The 25,365-nt window shown below is 38.3% G+C and overlaps 1 protein-coding gene across 1 annotated transcript in view; it reads left to right on the forward strand.

The window, feature by feature from the left end:
- Nucleotides 1–361: 361 nt before the first annotated feature.
- ari-1 (E3 ubiquitin-protein ligase ariadne-1) overlaps nucleotides 362–25,365 on the forward strand; it is a 48,247-nt gene continuing 23,243 nt past the window's right edge. The window contains exons 1-5 of the mRNA XM_053797293.2: nucleotides 362–711; nucleotides 6,711–6,860; nucleotides 8,473–8,538; nucleotides 11,014–11,229; nucleotides 18,601–18,822. Of these exons, the coding sequence (XP_053653268.1) occupies nucleotides 499–711; nucleotides 6,711–6,860; nucleotides 8,473–8,538; nucleotides 11,014–11,229; nucleotides 18,601–18,822 (867 nt within the window). The 5' untranslated portion in view covers nucleotides 362–498. The remainder of the gene's footprint in view (nucleotides 712–6,710; nucleotides 6,861–8,472; nucleotides 8,539–11,013; nucleotides 11,230–18,600; nucleotides 18,823–25,365) is intronic.

Raw genomic sequence — 25,365 nt, forward strand, 5'->3', positions numbered from 1 at the left:
ATCGTCAATAAATCAGAACAAAAACATTCTCATGGCGCAAGGCGAGATACGTTCTAGCGGTTTCTTACTTAAATAACTTACTATTAAAACTTCCAGCATACACATGTATAAATACCAAAAGCCTCACGATGTGTGTAAAAATCCGGAGACTTTTTAGAGGAGTAGTGGAGGGACATTAGAGTGACTTAGCTGTATTAACTTTTAAGGTTAAAATAATAAGATATTGCAAGGACCCCAATGAAAATAAGTCACTTTACCTAACATTTTTGAGTTATCCTAGATAATTAACACTATATATGATAATTGTACTTATGTGTACCTGTACGTAAATAAACTAAGTATAGTTAGTAGTGAGCTGCTGGAACGCAGTGATGGAGGCCTTGTTATGTGACGTCACAGGTACAAACAGAGAGAGGAGAGAGAGAGAGAGACAATATTTCCCAGTGTTTTAGCCCTTTGTGCCCCCCCCTCTCTGGATCATCTGGAGTGGCGGGAGTCATGGATTCAGACGAGGAGTACCCGTACGACTGCGACAGCGGCAACGAGTCGAGCGGGGACGACGTGGGTCTTGACTTCGACATCGAGGGTGAATCAGGCAGCAGCAGCAGCAAGTACAGGGACACTGAGGACTACCCTTACGAGGTCCTCTCCACCGAGGACATCACCAGGCACATGATAGACTGCATCAAGGAGGTCAACAGTGTGGTTAATGTGAGTACCAGCCAGGGGGAGTGGGGGGCGCACTTCCCCCCTCGACTCCTCAACAACCCCCAATGAAAATTTAATCACTATATCACCCCTTTTTTGGGGGGAGGGGGAAGTTCTTGATAATTTACACACATATGTGATAATTGTACTTATGTGTACACCTGTACCTAAATAAGTAAGGTCCTTAAAAGTAATTAAACTTACAAGGAGCCTAATGGAAATAGTTCAGACTGTTTTTATTTTTTATTTTTTTTTTGGGGGGAGGTTATCCTAGGTAATTTACGTATATTTTAAACTGTGTATGATAATTTCAATTATGTGTATCCATAATTAAAAACTTACAGGAACACTAATGGAAATAAATGATTTTTTATTTTTTGGGATGTTATCCTAGGTATTTTACAAGTTTTACTATATAATATATATATATATATATATGTATGTACCTGTACCTGAATAAACTTACTTAATTACTTGAACAACAAAACATAGCTCTTGTAATAAATTTTCGAGGAATGTTATTTAAGAAATGTGTTATTTACTTATTAAAACAAGGAAATTGCAAAATAAGTGTAGTTATAACTAAATTTTTGCAATTGCTATTTTATTTGCAAAATTCTGTGACTCCACATTGTGTGGTCCTTGAAGGTGGTGCCTGGAGGACGGTGAACAGCACTTGATCCATGGAAATAAAGCTGTCCTCTTCCTTGGATTTAACCTCGTCACCTCCCAGGCCCTATATAACCCCTGGAATTTTAATGTTTACCCACGAAAGTAACTGCAGTAATAATCCATGTATGAGTAGCACGATTCAACAGGTAGATGAGCACTGGACACGTCACGACATTACCCGACGGAGGATGGAGCCTCCCGGTCTTTGTCTTGAATGACGTACATGCCAATAACACTGCACTCAAAAAATAGACTGAGGCCATTTGACTGTCTGCCAAGTGGCCAAACGTAAACTGACATTGAACTGTCTTGCTAAATGTGTCATGCTCTTATTTTTCATTTGTTTGTGGTGTTACGTTTGGTTTTTATAGGCATATTTTCTTTTTTTCTTTTCAACATGTCGGCAGTATCCCACCAAGGCAGGGTGACCTAAAAAGAAAAGCTAAAGTTTTAGTAATTTATACAGGAGAAGGGGTTACTAGCCCCTTGCTCCTGATATTTTAGTCACCTCTTATGACACACATGGCTTATGGAGGAAGAATTCTTTTTCACTTACCCATTGCTATTAATAGATTTATGTAATCTAATTATTATTATTACAGTCAAAACTATGCACCAAACCCACAAATGTCTTGCGAGTTTGGCCCCACTTAATAGCCGTGTCATTAACATTAAAAAACTGCTTGCTACCTGGCTGTAGGGCAAATAGACATTTACAAACAAATACTGTAGCTATAAGCAAGTTTATTTAGGTACAGGTACACATAAGTATAATTATCATACATAGTGAAAATTACCGAGATAACCCAAAAAAGTCAAAGAAGTATAGCTCACACTTTAGAATATTTCCTGTATCTTGTTCATTATAGTATGTTAGGAAATAATTGAAATGTCTCATTAGTGTAATTCATTATCTTGCATAACTGATCAATAGAAACTTAATAAATCTCAAGGTTGATGAAGTAATTTACATAGTGACATGTAATGACTCACGGAATCGTAATGACACGATTGCAAATAAACCATACCACGGGCGGGATTTGAACCCGCAGTCAGAGAGTCTGGAGTTTTGAGACTCTGACCGCGGGTTCAAATCCCGCCCGTAGTATGGTTTGTGACATGTAATGTTAGCAGTACTGCTATTCTGTTGACTATTATGTTTTGTTAACACATCGGCCATTTCCCACCAAGGTAAGGTAGCCTGAAAAAGAAAAACTTTCACCATCATTCACTCCATCACTATCTTGCCAGAGGTGCACTTACACTACAGTTATAAAACTGCAACATTAACACCCCTCCTTCAGAGTGCAATCACTGTACTTCCCATCTGCAGGACTCAAGTCCGACCTGCCGGTTTCCCTGAATCCCTTCATAAATATCACCCTGCACACATTCCAACAGCACATCAAGTCCTAAAAACTATTTGTCTCCATTCACTTCTATCTAACATGCTCACACATGCTTGCTGGAAGTCCAAGCCCCTTGCACACACAACCTCCTTCTACCCCACCTTCCCTCCACTGCAGATTTATACACTCTGAAAGTCATTCTACTTTGTTTCATCATCTCTTCATGTCTGAACCACCTCAACAACCCCTCCTCAGCCCTCTGGATAATAGTTTTGGTAATCCCGCACCTCCTCCTAATTTACAAACTATGAATTCTCTGCACTTTATTCACACTACACATTGCCCTCAGACACAACATCTCCACTGCCTTCAGCCTTGTCCTTGTTGCAACAATCACCACCCATGCTTTGCACCCATATTAGAGCATTGGTATAACTATACTCTCATACATTTCCCTCTTTGCTTCCATGGACAAAGTTCTTTGTCTCCACAGACTCAGTATACCATTCATCTTTTTTCCCCTTATAAATTCTGATTCACTTCATCTTTCATAGACCCATCTGCTGACACATCCACTCTTAAATATTAGAATACACCTACCATCCGACTTATGACCTGCTCGACTTACGACCACTCGACTTACGACCACTCGACTTATGACCACTCGACTTACGACCACTCGACTTACGACCACTCGACTTACGACCACTCGACTTACGACCACTTGACTTACGACCACTCGACTTACGACCGTGTTTTTTATGCCAAATTTCTGGGAAATAAACAACTATTTGTGTTGTACACAGTGTTTATCCTAAACCTTACAGTATAAAATACAGTACTAACAACATAAAAAGTAAAGTAAAACATGAAATACTAAAATAAAACAATAAAATAAAGTCATTGCAAAAATGTTTTGTTGATATTCAGTAGTAAAGTTCGACTTACGACCGGTTTCTCGGAACCGAACTCGGTCGTAAGTCGGATGGTAGGTGTACATTCACTTCCTTCACACACACTCCCTCCAATCTGATATCCAATCTTTTGTTACCTAATTTTTTGGTTATCCTCATCACCTTTCTCTTTCCTATATTCACTTTTAATTTTCTTCTTCTACATACCCTACCAAACTCATTTACCAACCTCTGCAGCTTCTCTTCAGAATCTCCCAAAAGCAGTGTCATCAGCAAAGAGCAACTGTGACAGCTCCCACTTTGTGTTAGAGTCTTTATCTTTAAACCCCACACCTCTTGCCAATGCCCCAGCATTCATTTCTCTTACAGCCCCATCTATAAACATATTGAACAACCATGGTGACATCACACATCCTTGTCTAAGGCCTGCTTTTACTGGGAAATAATCTCCCTCCCTCCTACATATTGTAACCTGAGCCTCACTATCCTCGTAAAAACTTTTCACCGTTTTAAACAACCTACCTACCTATTCCATGCATTTGCAACATCTGCCACATTGCCTCCCTATCCACCCTGTCATACACCTTTTCCAAATCCATAAATGTCACAGAAACCTCTTTACCCTTATCTAAATACTGTTCACCTATATGTTTCACTGTAAACACTTGGTCCACACACCCCCTACCCTTCCTAAAGCCTCCTTGTTCATCTGCTGTCCTACTCTCCATCTTACTCTTAATTCTTTTAGTAATAACTCTACCATACATTTTATCAGGTATTCTCAACAGACTTATTCCCTTATAATTTTCTCAGTCTCTTTTGTCCCCTTTGCCTTTATACAAAGGAACTATGCATGCTCTCTGCCAATCCCTAGGTACCTTACTCTCTTCCATACATTTATTAAATAAAAGCACCGACCACTTCAGAACTATATCTCCACCTGCTTTAAACATTTCTATCTTTATCCCATCAGTCCCAGCTGCCTTACTCCCTTTCATTCTACCCACTGCCTCACAAACTTCACCCACACTCACAACTTGCTCCTCCTCACTCTTACAGGATGTTATTCCTCCTTGCCCTATACATGAAATCACAGCTTCCCTATCTTCATCAACATTTACAATTCTTCAAAATATTCCCTCCATCTTCTTGATACCTCTAACTCTCCATTTAATAACTCTCCTCTCCTACTTTTAACTGTCAAATCCATTCGTTCCTTAGGCTTCCTCAGCGTATTAATCTCACACCAAAACTTTTTCTTATTTTCAACAAAATTTGTTGATAACATCTCACCTACTCTCATTTGCTCTCTGTTTACATTGCTTCACCCCTCTCTTAACCTCTCATTTCCTCTCCATATACTCCTCCCTCCTTGCATCACTTCTACTGTGTAAAAACCTCTCATATGCTAATTTTTCTCTCTTACTAATCTCTTTAGATCATCATTCCACCAGTTGCTCTTCTTTCCTCCCGCTCTTCTTCCCTGTTGTCTAATGGGAGACGGTGTTTTGCAGAAGAGACACTGCTTTTATTTTAAGCTCAATGTTAATTTACCAGCAGCCGGGTACCCAAATATAAATAGATATTAAAATGCATTGCCAGACATGCCATGTTTATTTATTTTTAATTTGTTTATTTGTGGTTAAATATGTTTTTTATAGGTTAATGTAACCTAAAATAGCCTAAAGTATAAACTGGTTGCTAACTGATTTCTATGGTCAGAGCTTTTGCCAAACTGCTTGTTACTCATCTGCCAGGCAGATATATTCGATTTGTGATACAGATACATGCCTGTCACTGCTTTTGAGAGTTCTTGCTACTCCTGCAGCCTAGCCATTGGCCAGGCTTGTCTGGTATTTGCCTGATTAGTCAGGCTGTTGCTTTCGTCAGCCCAGATAAGATCACAGCTTGGTTGATATGGTACTTGGTGGAAGTACAGTACTAGTCATGTTTCCCTTTGAAGACTTCCACTCTTATTCTGGCACTATTTCTGATATCTTCTGGTAGAATATTGAAAAGTCTGGGCTCAGGGATGTTAATACATTGTTTATTGATTATGATGGTAAATTTCACAAGAAACTGCACAGAACAAACAAATTTTAAAGAAGTTTATACTTTTACTAAGGAGCTAAAAATTCATTGATACCTGTATGTATGTATATGTACTCATCTATTTGTGGCTGCAGGGGTCGATTCATAGCTCCTGGCCCCTGCCTCTTCTCTGGTCGCTACTAGGTTGACTCCCTGCCTGCTCCATGAGCTTAATTGTACCTCATCTTAAAGTTATATATGGATCCTGCATCCACTACATCACTCTCCAGATTATTCCACTTCCTGACAACTCTATGACTGAAGAAATACTTCCTAACATCCCTGTGATTTATCTGAGTTCTTAACTTCCAGTTGTGACCCCTTGTTGCTGCGTCCCATCTCTGCAAAATTCTGTCCCTATCTACCTTGTCAATTTCTCTCGGTATTTTGTGTCACTATCATTTTCCCCTTATCCCTCCAGTCATCAGGGTGATTTCACTTAACCTCTCCTTGTAGGACATACCCCTTAGCTCTGGGACTAGTCTTGTTGCAAATCTTTGCACTCTAATTTCTTGACAAGTTTGACCAGGTGTGGGTTCCATACTGATGCTGCATACTTTAATATGTGTGTGTATGTATATGTATACAGGTACCATCCGACTTATGACTGAGTTCGGTTCTGACCAACCGGTTGTAAGTCGAAATGGACGTAAGTCGAACCTTACTGCTGAATATCAACATCACATTTTTGTAATGACTATTTTATTGTTTTATTTTGGTATTTCATTTTTTACTTTACTTTTTATGCTGTTAGTACTGTATTTTATACTGTAATGTTTAGGATAAACACTGTGTACAACACAAACAGTTGTTTATTTCCCAGAAATTTGGCATACAAAATACGGTCGTTAAGTCAAATGGTCGTATGTCGAGCAGGTCGTAAGTCGGATGGTAGGTGTATCTATCTAATTTATAACTACATTCCTATATACAGTATAATGTATTTATATTCATCCTTTGCAAAAAAATGTTTCAGATTCCAGTTACAACAACAAGAATATTGTTGAATCACTTTAAATGGGATAAAGAAAAGTTAATGGAACGGTTCTATGATGGCGACCAGGAAAAATTGTTCTCAGAAGCTCATGTTGTCAGTCCCTTTAAAGCAACTACTAAAACACCAAAAGTAAGTTGTAGCAATCATTTTACTGGGTACAGTACTTTGTTATAATTTTGTGAAATACCTGCCTTTGGTTGACATCAAGAAGAGCAGTAGCTGCACTAGTTAGTTTCCATGTTTATATAAATTGCTGTAGTGCTCAGTGGTTATAAAAACAGAATGTGTAGCTACAGAGGCTAAAGATACAGTATAGTAAAGAATATAAAGGCACAATACCGTGACCAGAGCAGTGCACAAATAACCACACACAGGAGAGAGAAACGTAATAACGACATTTCTGCCCGACTTGGACAGAAATGTCCATTAACTAGTCACACTGTGACAAGTTAATAGTTCAAGTTGGACTGAAACGTCGTCATTTTCTTTGTTATTTGTGTATACAGTACGAGTCTGGCCCATGGCTGGACTCGGGGTAGAAAGACTCGGAACTCATCACAGACATATTAAGGCATATGGTTTGCAAAGTGTGATGTTTTATAACTCCTAACCTATTCTTTCTATCAAAGAAATGAGAATTGTTTTAAAACTGTAGTTTTAAATTACATCCTCTCCTCACTTAGCGTCGTACTTGTTTACCGACCTCTCGGAGTTATGACCAGTTCTCTGACCAATATGCAAACCTAAGTAATGTACAATAGAGTTGATTTCTTCTATTCTGTTTATTACAGTATACAGTACACTACTGTTTAAACATTTAAAAATATATACTAAAAATGTTATAAATGGTGCACAGGTGACATTAAAAAATATCTAAAAATAGCTGACACAAACCCACTACCAGTACAGTATGCTCCTCACGTAATGACCAATTCACTTATCAACCTACTCTTAACAACAGAACTTGGTGGTGAAGTGAGGAGAGGCTGTATTTCATTTTGCTTAATTTTAGACATTGAAGATACTTTTGGGCCATCAAACAGTATTTATGTTTAGAGTACTAGTACCATCCAACTTACGACCAAACTTGGTTTTGACCAACCAGTCGTAAGTCAAAATGGACACAAGTCAAACCTTAGACAATTGCTGACATACTGGGTAGGGCATAATGTCAAACCTTTGTTATATAAAGTACCTACATAATGGGAGAGCTGAAGATCGCGAGAAATGCTGTTGACGTTTTTTTTCCATCCTCGTACTGTTTGATTACTTTCATCTTCTGGTCGAGAGTAGAGCCTTTCTTGCCTTCTTACCACAAGCTCCTGTGCAAGATTCAGACTTCCTCTTAGGGGCCATGGTGATAGGGAAGGGTAACTCAAGAGTGATACTACCTGAGTAATGTGAGAGCTCTCCCGAGATGGTGCATCGTCGTGATTAGCGGTCAACTGTCGTACAGTGGTATGCATTGGCCCGCCCAGCCCTGCTGCCAGACATACGGTCGTAAGTACGAGTGGTCGTATGTTGAGCAGGCCATAAGTCGGATGGTACTAGTATATAGTGGAGCAAGAGCTCTATAAATGTACCAGTTTCTCAAGAAAGATAACAAACATCCTAGGCCAATAAAGATTTATTAAAGGTTTTATATAAAGTTTTTTGTTGATAATCTTACAGTTATAGTTATAGCAAGTGTATTATAGTATTTGCTGGTTTTGTCTCATATTAATTAATTTATTTATTGCAGGTACCTGTTAAAACTACTAATGGAATGGAAGAGTGTGAAATCTGCTTCCTGAACATGCCTTCTGCAGTAAGTATTGTAATCAAATCTTATTTGGGGTTCTTTCCTAGTTGCTTAGAATTAAGTTCTTCTGTATTTATTAAAATAAAATAAACTTGATTTCTTTTATACTTGGAGTACAATACACTATACAATTAGGGTAATTGACATATATAAACTACTTTATAGGAAGCCCCTTATTATGCAAAACATTTTGGACAGTATGAAAATACTCAGTGTGTTCCCTATTGAGCTTGGAAAAATTAAATTAAAGAATAATGTTTATCTGAACTTATCTTGTAAAATCCTTTTTTCCTTTAGTTCAGTGTTTCTGATATCTTGTGGTAAGATGCTGAATAGTCTGGTGCCACAGATATTGATATAATGTTTCCATATTGTGCCCACTACACCCATGCTTTTCATTGAGTTTATTTTGCACTTCCTCCCATATCTCTCACTCCAGAATGTTTGTTATGGCAGTGTACAGATTTGGGATGAGGCTTTGCTTTCTCATTCCTCACATTAACTTTTCTGTCTTGTTTAACTATATTGACTTCTTTTTCATACTTTTTAGCATGTCACACACTGCACCAGTTATTGCACAAGTTCATATTTTCTTCTCAGTTCTTCTAATAATACAAATGGATGATTTGCTCAAGCCAATGAATGATTTACTAAGTAAAGCTTTGATTTAACTGTGTACAGATTTGATGGACAAAATCCAAACAGTCCAAAATGACAGATAAAGTTGGTTGTTCCAGAATTCTATTGTTATTGCAGTACACTGAGTACATTGCTTTTGGAAACACTGGGCAAAGCTTGTTGTTTCCAAAATTGTCTAATATTGTTACATTCATTGGAAAACAATTTCATTTCTCAGATTTACCGGATAATTGGCATTAAAAGACATCTCCATCCTCCCCCCCCTCCCCCATTAGTCAGTTGTTTCCGTAGCACCTCCAAAGCATCACTAGTATTCCTTTTGGGTGTCTTGGTTAATATCCAGAGAAGAGATGGAATGATGGAAAGATCCAAAAACTTCCACAAGGCAACTGGTGGTGTGGGTAACAGTGTAGGTGGAAGAGGGAGTTTTTGGTACCATCTCAAAAACCAAACCAAACCCATTGACCCACTAGGGAACAGTGGTTACAAAAATCGATGACCTAACTACCACAATTTTTTGTTTATGTTTATCTTTCTGGCGTAATGGCACTTATTACAAATCCTCTTCCAGAACTGTTTTTTCAACTATGTCTCCATCATGCTAGGACAGTCTTGTGCAGTTTAATTTCCTTTACCTGACAGTCTGTTGTATTATCCTCTTATGTTTTGCTATTGTATGTGCCTCATTTCCCATTTCAAATGAGGTAAATAATCTGAAAGACAACTCCATTTTAAACTAGTGTATTTTTAGCTTATATACATGGTCTAAATACAGTGGGACCTCGGCACTCAAACTTAATTGGTTCCAGAAGGCTGTTCGAGTGCCAATCTGTTCAAGTATAAAACAGATTTTTCCCAACTAATTTTCTTTTCAGTTGACTGTTATCACTAACCCTCTTAGGCCCCATGGTGGCTTATTTATACAAATAATAGAAAAAAAATGAAGAAACACGAAATAGTTTACAGCAAAGTTCTGTGTTTGTTTGGTCAAGTGCCAAGCAAACAATTGACTACTGAGCGATTTGTTTACTGAACAGAGTTCAAATACCAAATTGTTCAAGTATACAGAGCTGTTCGAGTACCGAGGTTCCACTATATGTACTCTCCCAAACCGCTAGGGTGCTTCAACGTGTATTTTGTGCAACATTTTATTAGTATTGATGTGATCCATTTTCTCAGTACAGAAGCTGACTGAAAGGAGCGGCAAGTGACCAGTAATGATGATAGGAGGTAGCAAGTGTCCAGTAATGGTGATGCATAGCTTGTGACCAGTAATGGGGATTATGTTAGATGAAGATGAGATGATTTTGCCATGATCATAAAAATAATCAATTCTTTAACCACCACACTTATTCCATTAATTCTGAATCAGTTGACCCAGCAGGTTTTGTTCTGTATTTCCTTAGGCCATTGAGGGTTCTGTAATTAGTAATAAAATTTAATTATTTCTCATGAATTTTACAGCTTATAATTAACAAAGATAACTTCTTTTTGTAATTTGTCCAAGTAGGTTTTCTGCAAATTGGAAAAAAAATAGTTCTATTGTGCATTACAAAAAGAACTAAAATTGCTTTTAAAATATTCTATATGTGCTATTAATTGTTAAGTGCAAAGAGTAAAGTTTTAATTAATTTAAAAAAATGAATTTCTTGTGGAGAGGTATGTCTTTGTATTTATTTTCAGTATCTTTTATTCCATATAGCTAATACTACCACAAGTTAGATCTTACTTCTTTTACTTTGAAAGATGTTTGTACAATAATGTGTTGATTAAGATTTTAGAATATGTTCATAGTACTGTGTGCTCTTGTCTTCTGAACTGCTCTTCTTATGTCACTTTCAGATGATGACGGGTATAGAATGTGGACACCGGTTTTGTACAAGTTGTTGGACTGAATATTTAACTACAAAGATTATAGATGAAGGCATGGGCCAAACCATTTCCTGTGCTGCTCACTCCTGCTCTATCTTAGTTGATGACCACACTGTGATGAGGCTCATTGTAGATCCGAAAGTTAAACTTAAATATCAACACCTTATAACAAAGAGTTTTGTTGAGGTAAGAATGCATTTTACATTGAATATTTCTTGCTTCTTGTAATCTCCAGTAAACATGCATGTCTCATTTGTATGTAGATTACTAATCATTTTCTTGTTTAGCCATTCTGGAACAAATATAAAATATTAAGTCTATTGCCTATAATACAACCTCTTCTATCACTCAGAAATCTCTAATGTCTACACATATTTCTAGTGGAGGACTTGCCATATGCATGAGTTTAGGATTGTTGTTGGCAGTAGCATGCATAATTGTTCTATTTATTTTCTTTCTTTCCCTTTCCCACAATCTCGGTTCACACTACCTCGTTACAAAGTACACCTACTCTTGTGCATTGCATTTATTTCTTTTTACCATAAAGTGTATCATTATAGTGTTTACATGTGTCTTATCAATTAGAGAAAGCTTAAACATAGTCCAAGATCACTTGCTATTTCAAGAAAGCAAGTACCAGGTGATAAACATATGAACCTCTTTATTTCTAACCCAGCTTTTAGTAATTCAACAAGCACCTCCACACCTGCATGTTATATGCAGCTATCTGTACCTATAGATGACAGTAATGATGACTTCAGGCTCAGATGTTTAAGGGCCAATAATGATTATTAACCTCATCCTCTTGCCTCATCTTTCACATTTTTCTTCCTAGTCTCTCTCTCTCTTTTTTTTTTCTTTCCTTCTTCCTACCTAGTCTCTTCTATCCTCTTTATTTCCTCAGCTTTCTTGTGTTTAGAAATATAAGAGGTTGAGAAGGAGGGTAGACTCTACTGGTGGTAAACTAGAAATATTACACTCAAATACACACACAGATGCATATATGCACATTCATATTTACTCTTCATGATAAAGCATGTAGCATTTAATTTTGCTTGAATATATTGAAGATTGTTATACACCACAGTTATTCAAGGTAAATGTCACTGGGCTGTTTCCTTTTATTGCCTCACTAGACCCACTACATACATCAACTGTGGCAAAAGTTGCAACCAAACATCATGCACAGGAAGTGACAAATAACGTACAGGTAAAACACGGCATGATTTCTACACAACCATGATAATTCCAAGTTTGCAGGGCCCAAAATACAGCATTGTATGTCTTCTGTCCTGACAGGTTTACACTCCTTATGACATCGAACAAAGCTAAACTGGTAATTAGGAAGGTGAATAGAAGCATCCATTGCATAAGAGAAAAAACACTAAACAATCAGGGATTCCTCACTATTGCATCACTTATTGTCTAACTCAGTCATCAGAAACATGGCCCAACACATGATCTAATAATGTTAAGCCCCACTTACTCTATTACCACTGCACATTCCAACATTTCTCATTATCTGCTGTGATGAGGTAAACAACTTTGTGTTCATCTGTAGAGTATAATGAAACATGCTTGAATAGTGTTGTCCATTGCTTGGCTTACTAGGAAGAATGTATAAATGTACTGTTTTACAAATACAGTGGACCCCCGGTTAACGAACTTTCTTCATTCCAGTAGTATGTTCAGGTGCCAGTACTGACCGAATTTTTTCCCATAAGGAATATTGTGAAGTAGATTAGTCCATTTCAGACCCCCAAACATACACGTACAAACGCACTTACATAAATACACTTACATAATTGGCAGCATTTGGAGGTGATCGTTAACCGGGGGTCCACTGTATTGTGTGTGTGTGTTTCGTATTGGTGTTCAGTTTATTGCCTGTGTATTTCATGGCTGGACCTGAGTTCTGGAAGTGGAAAGTACAGTACCTGTACAGTAAGGAGTGGGGATGTTGCAGTTCAATGTCATATACACTGATGTCTGTGCATGTCTAGCAAAACAGCTATTGAATGAATGTTAGTGACTGGTTCTATGTTTTATTTTCTCTCTTTTTTGGGGGGGGAGGGGGAGGGGGTATTACCCTACCAGTAGTAAAATAAATTCTTGGAATTTGTGGATATGATGGGGTAAGAGGTTAAGATAAAGGATGTAAGATATTAAGTTACATTATGATTACTTTTATATGGATTCTCACACAAGTAATTGTCATTTTAACCCTTAAACTGTCCAAACGTAGATCTACGTTCACTCGTGTGACACACTGAATAGTTTGAAAAATAAAAAAATCTTTTTTTCTTTTTTCTTTTTTCTTTTTTTTCTTTTAAAATGAAGAGCACATTTTTTTACATGTTATAGGATTAAAAAAATTTTTTTAGGGTAGTACTTACTGAGATAAAAGACCATGAAGTTGGCTCTGGATGCTCACCTGTCGTCAACATCAACTCCTGCTACTTGCAGAAGTGTTGCCAATATACCTTTTTTCTCGTTTTTATTTTAATTTATATAATGAAATTTATATAATGAAAGTAGTTTATTAGATTATGTATTGGTGGATAAAAGGTTGATGGGTAGGCTCCAGGATGTACATGTTTATAGAGGGGCAACTGATATATCGGATCATTATTTAGTTGTAGCTACAGTTAGAGTAAGAGGTAGATGGGAAAAGAGGAAGGTGGCAACAACAAGTAAGAGGGAGGTGAAAGTGTATAAACTAAGGGAGGAGGAAGTTCGGGTGAGATACAAGCGACTATTGGCAGAAAGGTGGGCTAGTGCAAAGATGAGTAGTGGGGGGGTTGAAGAGGGTTGGAATAGTTTTAAAAATGCAGTATTAGAATGTGGGGCAGAAGTTTGTGGTTATAGGAGGGTGGGGGCAGGAGGAAAGAGGAGTGATTGGTGGAATGATGAAGTAAAGGGTGTGATAAAAGAGAAAAAGGTAGCTTATGAGAGGTTTTTACAAAGCAGAAGTGTTATAAGAAGAGCAGAGTATATGGAGAGTAAAAGAAAGGTAAAGAGAGTGGTGAGAGAGTGCAAAAGGAGAGCAGATGATAGAGTGGGAGAGGCACTGTCAAGAAATTTTAATGAAAATAAGAAAAAATTTTGGAGTGAGTTAAACAAGTTAAGAAAGCCTAGGGAAAATATGGATTTGTCAGTTAAAAACAGAGTAGGGGAGTTAGTAGATGGGGAGATGGAGGTATTGGGTAGATGGCGAGAATATTTTGAGGAACTTTTAAATGTTAAGGAAGAAACAGAGGCAGTAATTTCATGCACTGGTCAGGGAGGTATACCATCTTTTAGGAGTGAAGAAGAGCAGAATGTAAGTGTGGGGGAGGTACGTGAGGCATTACGTAAAATGAAAGGGGGTAAAGCAGCTGGAACTGATGGGATCATGACAGAAATGTTAAAAGCAGGGGGGGATATAGTGTTGGAGTGGTTGGTACTTTTGTTTAATAAATGTATGAAAGAGGGGAAGGTACCTAGGGATTGGCAGAGAGCATGTATAGTCCCTTTATATAAAGGGAAAGGGGACAAAAGAGACTGTAAAAATTATAGAGGAATAAGCTTACTGAGTATACCAGGAAAAGTGTACGGTAGGGTTATAATTGAAAGAATTAGAGGTAAGACAGAATGTAGGATTGCGGATGAGCAAGGAGGTTTTAGAGTGGGTAGGGGATGTGTAGATCAGGTGTTTACATTGAAGCATATATGTGAACAGTATTTAGATAAAGATAGGGAAGTTTTTATTGCATTTATGGATTTAGAAAAGGCATATGATAGAGTGGATAGAGGAGCAATGTGGCAGATGTTGCAAGTATATGGAATAGGTGGTAAGTTATTAAATGCTGTAAAGAGTTTTTATGAGGATAGTGAGGCTCAGGTTAGGGTGTGTAGAAGAGAGGGAGACTACTTCCCGGTAAAAGTAGGTCTTAGACAGGGATGTGTAATGTCACCATGGTTGTTTAATATATTTATAGATGGGGTAAAGGAAGTAAATGCTAGGGTGTTTGGGAGAGGGGTGGGATTAAATTATGGGGAATCAAATTCAAAATGGGAATTGACACAGTTACTTTTTGCTGATGATACTGTGCTTATGGGAGATTCTAAAGAAAAATTGCAAAGGTTAGTGGATGAGTTTGGGAATGTGTGTAAAGGTAGAAAGTTGAAAGTGAACATAGAAAAGAGTAAGGTGATGAGGGTGTCAAATGATTTAGATAAAGAAAAATTGGATATCAAATTGGGGAGGAGGAGTATGGAAGAAGTGAATGTTTTCAGATACTTGGGAGTTGACGTGTCGGCGGATGGATTTATGAAGGATGAGGTTAATCATAGAATTGATGAGGGAAAAAAGGTGAGTGGTGCGTTGAGGTATATGTGGAGTCAAAAAACGTTATCTATGGAGGCAAAGAAGGGAATGTATGAAAGTATAGTAGTACCAACACTCTTATATGGGTGTGAAGCTTGGGTGGTAAATGCAGCAGCGAGGAGACGGTTGGAGGCAGCGGAGATGTCCTGTTTAAGGGCAATGTGTGGTGTAAATATTATGCAGAAAATTCGGAGTGTGGAAATTAGGAGAAGGTGTGGAGTTAATAAAAGTATTAGTCAGAGGGCAGAAGAGGGGTTGTTGAGGTGGTTTGGTCATTTAGAGAGAATGGATCACAGTAGAATGACATGGAAAGCATATAAATCTATAGGGGAAGGAAGGCGGGGTAGGGGTCGTCCTCGAAAGGGTTGGAGAGAGGGGGTAAAGGAGGTTTTGTGGGTAAGGGGCTTGGACTTCCAGCAAGCGTGCGTGAGCGTGTTAGATAGGAGTGAATGGAGAAGAATGGTACTTGGGACCTGACGATCTGTTGGAGTGTGAGCAGGGTAATATTTAGTGAAGGGATTCAGGGAAACCGGTTATTTTCATATAGTCGGACTTGAGCCCTGGAAATGGGAAGTACAATGCCTGCACTTTAAAGGAGGGGTTTGGGATATTGGCAGTTTGGAGGGATATGTTGTGTATCTTTATATGTTTATGCTTCTAGACTGTTGTATTCTGAGCACCTCTGCAAAAACAGTGATAATGTGCGAGTGTGGTGAAAGTGTTGAATGATGATGAAAGTATTTTCTTTTTGGGGATTTTCTTTCTTTTTTGGGTCACCCTGCCTCGGTGGGAGACAGCCGACTTGTTGAAGAAAAAAAAAAATATTTTTTATGTTCTGATAATTACAATTTATAATAGTTCTTGTGGTTTCATAGCCAATCTTTGTTCTGACACTAATATTAGGTACTGAAATAGTGCTCAAATAGTCAGTCACATTGACAGGTGAACATTTACACCTGCTTGGGTTATTTACTATTGTTTAGAAATATATACAAATTATTTATAGGTCCCAGCAATGTATTAGATACCCTGGCATATACCTTGAAGCATGTTGTTATGAAAGGCATCCCTATACTGTTGACAGCCTAGTGACAATTGATAAATGCCCACTGCTCCAGCTAACCCTCGCTGTATTTATCATCACTGTTACACACAAACATGTCTTGTCTCTGTCTATATGCCTGTCTGTCTGCCTGTTTGCCTGCCTGTCTGTCTGCCTGTCTATCTGCCTGCCTGTCTGTCTCTGCTTATCTGTCTTTCTGTCTGCCTGGAGTATAGGATATCAAACTCCTGGAAGAATCGTATTAAGACATCTGCTATCAGCTTGATGACATTTGATAAGTGGGTGCTCTGGGGAACCCTGGCTTTATTTGTTTTCACTGATACACACACACATGTTTCTGTCTATCTGTCTGTCTCTCTGTCTCTGTCTTTCTATCTGTCTATCTTTGCCTGGAATTTTTGGATTGTCCTAGGTAATTTACACCATGTATAATAACTGTACTTATGTGTACATGTGAGACAGAGATATAGATAGACAGAGATATAGACAGAGAGACAGCCAAAGCAAGCCAACCTGCCGAATACATAAGAACATAAGAAAGAAGGAACACTGCAGCAGGCCTACTGGCCCATGCAAGGCAGGTACATGTCACCCTCTTTTCCCTGGCTTAGACCAATGACCCACCTAGTAAGGTCACATCTATTGAAGGAAGGAGCATGACATCAGACCTAGTAGCACAAGCTGGTCAGGTTCAACTCACACCCACCCATACTCATGTATTTATCTAACCTATTTTTACTTTCCTCTTAAAAATGGGAGTGTTAATGCGACATGGCATCAGTGAATGTTTGGCAAGCTATTTGCTGTAGCTGGCGCTCAATTGAACTGGTGCTCCCACAAGGTACTAAGTGCTCCCAGATTTTTTTTAATAGTGCACACACTGATTGCACAGACCCATTCTTTCATGTCTAGGCGACTCAAGCCTATTGTGCCAAATTTGAAGGAATGAAAAATAAAACGTTGATCTACGTTTGGAACGCTACGCGTGCAAACATAGATCTATGTTTGGACAGTTTAAGGGTTAAAATAGATTATCACAGAAAATATAATTCCTTCTTTTCTTTAATCCTTTCATTATCGGAAGTACAGTGCCTGCACTCTGAACGAGGAATGGGGATTTTTGCAGTTTGGAACCGTAGTTTTGGCGCCCCTCTGGCAAGACAGTGATGGAGTGAGTGATGGTGAAGGTGTTTCTTCTTTTATGGGGCTGCCCTGCTTCAGTGGGAAACAGCCAGTTTTAAAAAACATAATATGCAATTGTCTGTAAGGTTCCTAACGACTTCCTGGAGCTACTTTTAAATTGTATGCTCAAAATCTGTGAACAGTTACTTTGTATTTTACCACTTATCTTTGGTCTGATTTTATTGAAATTGAGGCAGGACTCCATCAGTATATTGATTAAGGTTGAAATGTTGACATTTGATTAACTTGCACATGACAGTAAAGTAATTGCTGTTAGACCACTTTAAGTTTTATGTTAAAAAAAATGTTAGCCTGAGATGTGTTTAACAATAACAGAGCTCAGGCCCTGTAAATTGTTAATTACAAGACTTGTACACCTAATTCCTTTAATGGAAATGTTTGAATTAAGTGAAAATATTTTTCCATGACTGCATCTTTTGTCTAAAACAATTGGGAAATGTGGTAGAACCTTTATACAGTGTCAAGCCCTGTAGAAAGAAGATGCAATATTACTGTACAGTACTGTAATGATATACTATATTATACTATATGAACAGTGAGTGGAACATAATTCTTCCTGCACAAGCCATGCGTGTCGTAAGAGGCAACTAAAATGCCAGGAGCAAGGTGCTAGTAACCCATTCTCCTGTATATATATTATTAAATTTTAAAGGAAAAACTTTCGTTTTTTCCTTTTGGGCCACCCTGCCTCAGTGGGATATGGCCAGTTTGTTGAAAGAAGAAGATGAATAGTAAGTACAGAGATTACACAAAGCATTACAGATATTGTGCACCACTTCAATGGGTGAACGTGCCTTTTTAGTTTCAGTTAAATTCGGTAAATTATCAAATGAAAATTCTGCATTCTTAATTCAATATCTTTCATGTTTTGTTTTTTCACTGCCTACACATAACTAATATTGCTTTCTTCTGTGCATTACAGTGTAACCGACTATTACGCTGGTGCCCGTACCCAGACTGTAATTATGCCATCAAAGTGCAGTATCCTGATGCTCGGCCGGTCATGTGCAAATGTCGCAATGTATTCTGTTTTAACTGTGGTGAGAACTGGCATGATCCCGTTAAGTGCCACCTTCTCAGACGCTGGATTAAGAAGTGTGATGATGACTCGGAAACATCCAACTGGATCGCTGCAAATACAAAGGTGAGTATTAGATAGGTAAATAACATAAATTTGTCTCTCTGAAGTTTGTTTCTGCCAAACTTGTGTTGATAAGTCAAAGGCATTTTTTTTTTTTTTTTGGGGGGGGGGGGGTCACCCTGTGTCGGTGGGAAATTGCTGATGTGTTTAAAAATATCAAAGGCTATTAATGTTTACAATTAGGTATGTCGCTTCTGCACTGAAAATAAGATAAATTATGTTTTGACTTGCAGTTGTGTAAAACATTATTGCACCAATGACCCCCGAAACCGAAACCCACTCCAGGTAAACCATACTCTGATGTTAGATTATTCAAACTGGAGTTAGAGTACAAGATATGGTTAATTTATAAAAGTACAAGTAAATATGCATTTTGAAAGGCATTTACAATTAAAATAATAAATTGTACAGTGGTACCCTGAGTTTCGAACTGCTCCCAGCTCGACCAATTATATAAGTGTATTATTGTCAGTGCTTTCGTAAGTGTATTTTTGGGGGTCTGAAACCGACTAATCTAATTTACATTATTCCTTATGGAAACAAATTCTTTCGGTAACGGCACTTGAACAGCCTTCTGGAACGAAGAAGGTTCAAAAATCAGGGTACTACTGTATAAGAAATAAAATATAAAATGTATTGTCATACTGTTGAATTTACAGATTATAAACAGTTATCCTACCTCAGCTTATTTTAAAAGCCATCCCTATCTAAAGTATACAACTGCCCCTCAGGGATGCAACCACAAATGTCAGCTTATAACCAAGCACCTATTTATTGTTAAGTAAACAGGGGCATGAGGTGCAAGGACTCTTGCCCAAGAGTGTTGTTATAATTAGCATATATAAAGGTAGGGGAGTTAGTAGATGGGGAGCTGGAGGTATTGGGTAGATGGCGGGAATATTTTGAGGAACTTTTAAATGTCGATGAAAGGAGGCAGTAATTTCGTGGATGGCCGGGGGGGTATAACATCTTTTAGGAGTGAAGAAGAGCAGGATGTGAGTGTGGGGGAGATGGGTGAGGCATTATATAGAATGAAAGTGGGTAAAGCAGCTGGATATAGTGTTGGAGTGGTTGGTATTTTTGTTTAATAAATGTATAAAAGACTGGAAGGTACCTAGGGATTGGCAGGGACAAAAGATATTGTAAAAATTATAGGGGAATAAGTTTACTGAGTATACCAGGTAAAGTGTACAGTAGGGTTATTATTGAAAGAATTAGAGGTAAGACAGAGAGCAGGATTGCAGATGAGCAAGGAGGCTTTAGAGTGGGTAGAGGATGCGTAGATCAAGTGTTTACATTGAAGCATGTACGTGAACAGTATTTAGGTAAAGGTAGGTAAGTTTTCATTGCATTTAAGGATTTAGAAAAGGCTTATGATAGAGTGAATAGGAAAGCAATGTGGCAGATGTTGCAAATGTATGGAATAGGTAGTAAGTTACTAAATGCTGTAAAGAGTTTTTATGAGGATAGTAAGGCTCAGGTTAGGGTGTGTAGGAGAGAGGGAGATTACTTCCCGGTAAAAGTAGGTCTTAGACAGGGATGTGTAATGTCACCATGGTTGTTTAATATATTTATAGATGGGGTTGTAAAAGAAGTAAATGCTAGGGTGTTGGGGAGAGGGTTGGGATTAAATTGTGGGAAATAAAAACATAAGAAAGAAGGAACACTGCAACAGGCCTGCTGACCCATGCAGAGCAGGTCCATGTCTGTCCCCCCCCCCCCCTTCCCAGATTAGACCAATGACCCACTCCCCTGGATTAGCCAAATGACCCACCCAGTCTGGTCACCTCCACTCAAGGATGGAGCACTGCACCAGACCCAGCAGCACAAGCTAGTCAGGTCCCACCCACACCCACTCATGTATTTATCTAACCTATTTTTAAAACTACACAACGTTTTAGCTTGAATAACTGTACTCAGGAGTTAGTTCCACTCATCCACAACTCTATTACCAAACTAGTGCTTTCCTATATCCTTCCTGAATCTGAATTTTTCCAGCTTGAAACCATTGCTGCGAGTCCTGTCTTGGCTGGAAATTTTCAGCATGCTATTTACATCCCCTTTATTTATTCCTGTTTTCCATTTATACACCTCGATCATATCCCCCCTAATTCTACGCCTTTCGAGAGAGTGCAGATTCAGGGCCCTCAGTCTATCCTCATAGGGAAGATTTTTGATACACGGGATCATCTTTGTCATCCTCCTCTGTACATTTTCCAGAGCATTTATATCCATTCTGTAATATGGTGACCAGAACTGAGCAGCATAGTCTAAATGAAGCCTAACCAAGGATATATGGAGTTGAACAACCTGAGGACTTCTATTATTTATACTTCTAGATATGAAGCCAAGAATTCTGATAGCTTTATTGCAAACACTAATGCACTGTTGTCTTGGTTTTAGATTACTGCTAACCAGAACTCCTAAATCCTTTTTGCAATCAGTAGTATTAAGATCTACATTATTTAGCTTATGTGTGGCATGATTGTTTAACTGTCCAACATTTAGAACTTTGCATTTGTCAATATTAAACTGCATCTGCCACTTCTCCGACCATTGCATCAGTCTATTCAAATCATCCTGGAGTGCTCTAGTGTCCTCATTAGAATGAATTGGAATGCCTATTTTGGTGTCATCAACAAATTTGTTTGTCGCTATTTATTCCCTCATCTATGTCGTTTATGTAAATTGTGAACAACATCGGACCCAACACTGACCCCTGAGGAACACCGCTTGTGACGTGCCCCCATTCTGATTTCTCCCCATTTCTGTAAACTCTCTGCTGTCTATTTGTCAGCCATGCCTCTACCCAGGAAAAAATTTCTCCTCCTATTCCATGTGCCTTAAGTTTCCTCAATAGCCTCTGGTGTGGAACTCTATCGAAAGCCTTATTGAAGTCCATATACACAATATCATATTCATTACCATGATCTACCTCCTCAAACACCTTAGTGAAAAAAGTTAGTAAATTTGTAAGACAGGAACGCCCCTTTGTAAAACCATGTTGAGATTCATTAATCAATCTGTGCCTGTCAAGATGGCTACGAATTGCTTCGGCAATTATTGATTCCATAAATTTTCCCACTATAGAGGTAAGGCTTATTGGTCTATAGTTCGAAGCCAAGGACCTGTCACCTGCTTTGTAAATAGGTATTACATTTGCCATTTTCCACTTATCAGGCACTGTGCCAGTTTGTAGTGATATGTTAAAAAGATTTGCCAAAGGTATGCTAAGTTCCTCTTTACGTTCCTTTAACACCCTTGCAAACAGTTCATCAGGGCCTGGGGATTTGTTAGGTTTTAGTTTCTCTATTTGTCTGAGGACCATGTCACTAGTTACTGCAATCGTACATAGTTTATTATCATCCTGTTCTACATAATCTATTATTTCAGGAATATCGCTAGTATTTTCCTGGGTGAAAACTGAGAGGAAGTAGGTATTGACAATTTCACACATCCTTATCACTGTCAGTGATCTGACCAGAGTTACTCTTAAGTGGGCCAATCTTGTCCCTAATCTTACTTCTGCATACCTGAAAGAACCCTTTTGGGTTAGTCTTTGAATCCCTTGCGACCTTAGCCTCATAATCCCTTTTTGCTTTTCTTATTCCTTTCTTTATTTCTCTTTTAATTGAATATATTAATTTCTTAACTGCCCATCCCCTCTTTTGATACGCCTAAATATGCCTCTTTTTTGACCAGTGAGATGTTTTAATCTATTGTTCATCCATTTGGGATCATTTTTGTTAGATTTAATTTCCCTACTCGGAACAAAAGTTGTCTGGGCAGCTAGAACTATGCTCTGAAAAACGTCATATTGGCACCCAGGATCACCTACCTGACCCATAGTCAGGACATCCCAATTTAGCCCACCCAGGTAATTTTTCAGTCTCATGAAGTCGGCCAAGTGAAAATCTGGGACAGAGATTTGATTGCAGTTATCTGGGTAATTCCATGATGTGTATATTGAAACTAAGTGATTTGTGATCACTTTTCCCAAGCTCATCATTAACCTCAAGATTATTAATTAGTGAATCTTTGTTGGCAAGAACCAAGTCAAGCAGATTGTTTCCTCTAGTTGGTTCTGTCACAACCTGTTCTAAAAAGCAATCCTGAACCGTATCAAGAAAGTCACTATACTCAAGATTTCCTCTCATATTGTTCCAATCAATTTGTCTAAAGTTAAAATCGCCCATTATCACAACATTTTCATATCTTGATGCCTTATGAACTTCGTCCCATAACAGCTTACTGTCCTCCCTATCAAGGTTTGGGGGGCCTATAAATCACACCCAAAATTAATTTCTCACGTCCCTCGAGAAACTGTAGCCAAACAGATTCTGTGTTCGATGTTTCTAATCTTATATCATGTCTAAGACAACAATTTAAATTTTCTCTGACATACATCGCCACACCAAAATGGGAGTTGAAACAGTTACTTTCTGCTAATGATACTGTGCTTTTGGGAGATTCTAAAGAAAAGTTACAAAGGTTAGTGGACGAGTTTGGGAGCGTGTGTAAAGGTAGAAAGTTGAAAGTGAATATAGATAAAGAGTAAGGTGATGAGGGTATCAAACGATTTAGATAAAGAAAAATTGGATATCACATTGGAGAGAGAGAGTATGGAAGAAGTGAATGTTTTCTGATATTTGGGAGTTGACTTGTCAGCAGATGGGTTTATGAAGGATGAGGTTAACCATAGAATTGATGAAGAAAAAAGGTGAGTGGTGCATTGAGGTATCTGTGGAGACAAAAAATGTTATCCATGGAGGCAAAGAAGGGAATGTATGAAAGTATAGTGGCGCAAACACTTATATGGGTGTGAAGCTTGGGTTGTAAATGCTGCAGCGAGGAGGCAGCCGGAGGCAGTGGAGATGTCCTGTCTAAAGGCAATGTGTGGTGTAAATATTATGCAGAGAATTCATAGTGTGGAAATTAGGAAGAGGTGTGGAGTTACTAAAAGTATTAGTCAGAGGGCTGAAGAGGGGTTGTTGAGGTGGCTTGGTCATTTAGAGTGAATGGAACAAAGTAGAATGACTTGGAGAACGTATAAATCTGTAGGGGAAGGAAGGCAGGGTAGTGGTAGTCCTCGAAAAGGTTGGAAGAAGGGAGTAAAGGAGGTTTTGTGGGTAAGGGGCTTGGATTTCCACTAAGCATGCATGAGTGCGTTAGGAGTGAATGGAGCCAAATGGTTTTGGGGACCCGACGAGCTGTTGGAGTGTGAAGGGATTCAGGGAAACCGGTTAGCCAGACATGAGTCCTGGAAATGGGAAGTACAATGCCTGCACTTTAACCCTTTGACTGTCGCGGCCGTATATATACGTCTTACGAGGTACCGTGTTTGAAGTATATATACTCATAAATTCTAGCAGCTTCAAATCAAGCAGGAGAAAGCTGGTAGGCCCACATGTGAGAGAATGGGTCTGTGTGGTCAGTGTGCACCATATAAAAAAAATCCTGGAGCACGCAGTGCATAATGAGAAAAAAAAACTGATCGTTTTTTTTTTAATTAAAATGCCGACTTTGTGGTCTATTTTTGTATAGTATTTATGGTTGTATTCTCGTTTTCTTGGTCTCATTTGATAGAATGGAAAATATATTATAGAAATAGAGGTGATTTTGATTGATTTTACTATAAAAAGAACCTAGAAATGGAGCTCAAAGTAGGGGAAATGTTTGATTTTTGCCAATGTTCAAAAGTAAACAAATGATGCCATTGTCCAATAAATGTCCAACTAGCCATTCTAATATGCAGTCATGAATGGGTTGATGTTATTTATACAATTATTACAGTATTGCAGTAGTCTGCATAATAGTAAGTCTTCTATTTTTTGTTTGAATAAAAATTCAAAATAGAAAGCAAGAGTAATATCAGAGGAGCCTGGAGACATGACTGATGAACAAAGAAAATGTTATTTTAGAGCCAGGAATGTCTGCATTGTTCATTCTGGACCATATTTTGAAATTGTCATATTTTTTAGTTTTCGTGAAATTGGCCAAATTGCAAATTTCTGACCACATTATTAGGTAGTTGAAATCGGTAAATGGGCAGTTTCTTGTACTCAATCGATAGAAAAAATGGAGTTCTAAAGAAATAGCTATGAGGTTGGGCGACTGGAACAATGAAATTAGCCGAAAATAGGGCTCAAAGTGGGTGAAATCGCCGATTTGTAAACAGTGCCGAGGTCGCTAACTTCGCGAGAGCATAATTCCGTCAGTTTTCCATCAAATTTCGTTTTTTTTGGTGTCATTACAATCGGGAAAAGATTCTCTATCATTTCATAAGAAAAAATAATTTTTTTTTTAAATTTTGTGACACCAGGAGACACCTCAGGATTGGGGGTTGCGACAGTCAAAGGGTTAAAGAAGGAGTTTGGGATATTGGCAGTTTGGAGTGACTAAACTGTCGTGTCTGTGCGCCTCTTCAAAGACAGTGATTATGTATGAAAGTGGTGAAAGTGTTGACTGATAATGAAGTTTTTTTTTCTTTTTGGGTTTTTCTTTCTTTTGGGTCACCGTGCCTTGGTGGGACATGGCCGATGTGTT

The sequence above is a fragment of the Cherax quadricarinatus genome, chromosome 82 (genome assembly GCF_038502225.1).
Source record: "Cherax quadricarinatus isolate ZL_2023a chromosome 82, ASM3850222v1, whole genome shotgun sequence".
In the NCBI taxonomy this organism is placed as follows: domain Eukaryota; kingdom Metazoa; phylum Arthropoda; class Malacostraca; order Decapoda; family Parastacidae; genus Cherax; species Cherax quadricarinatus.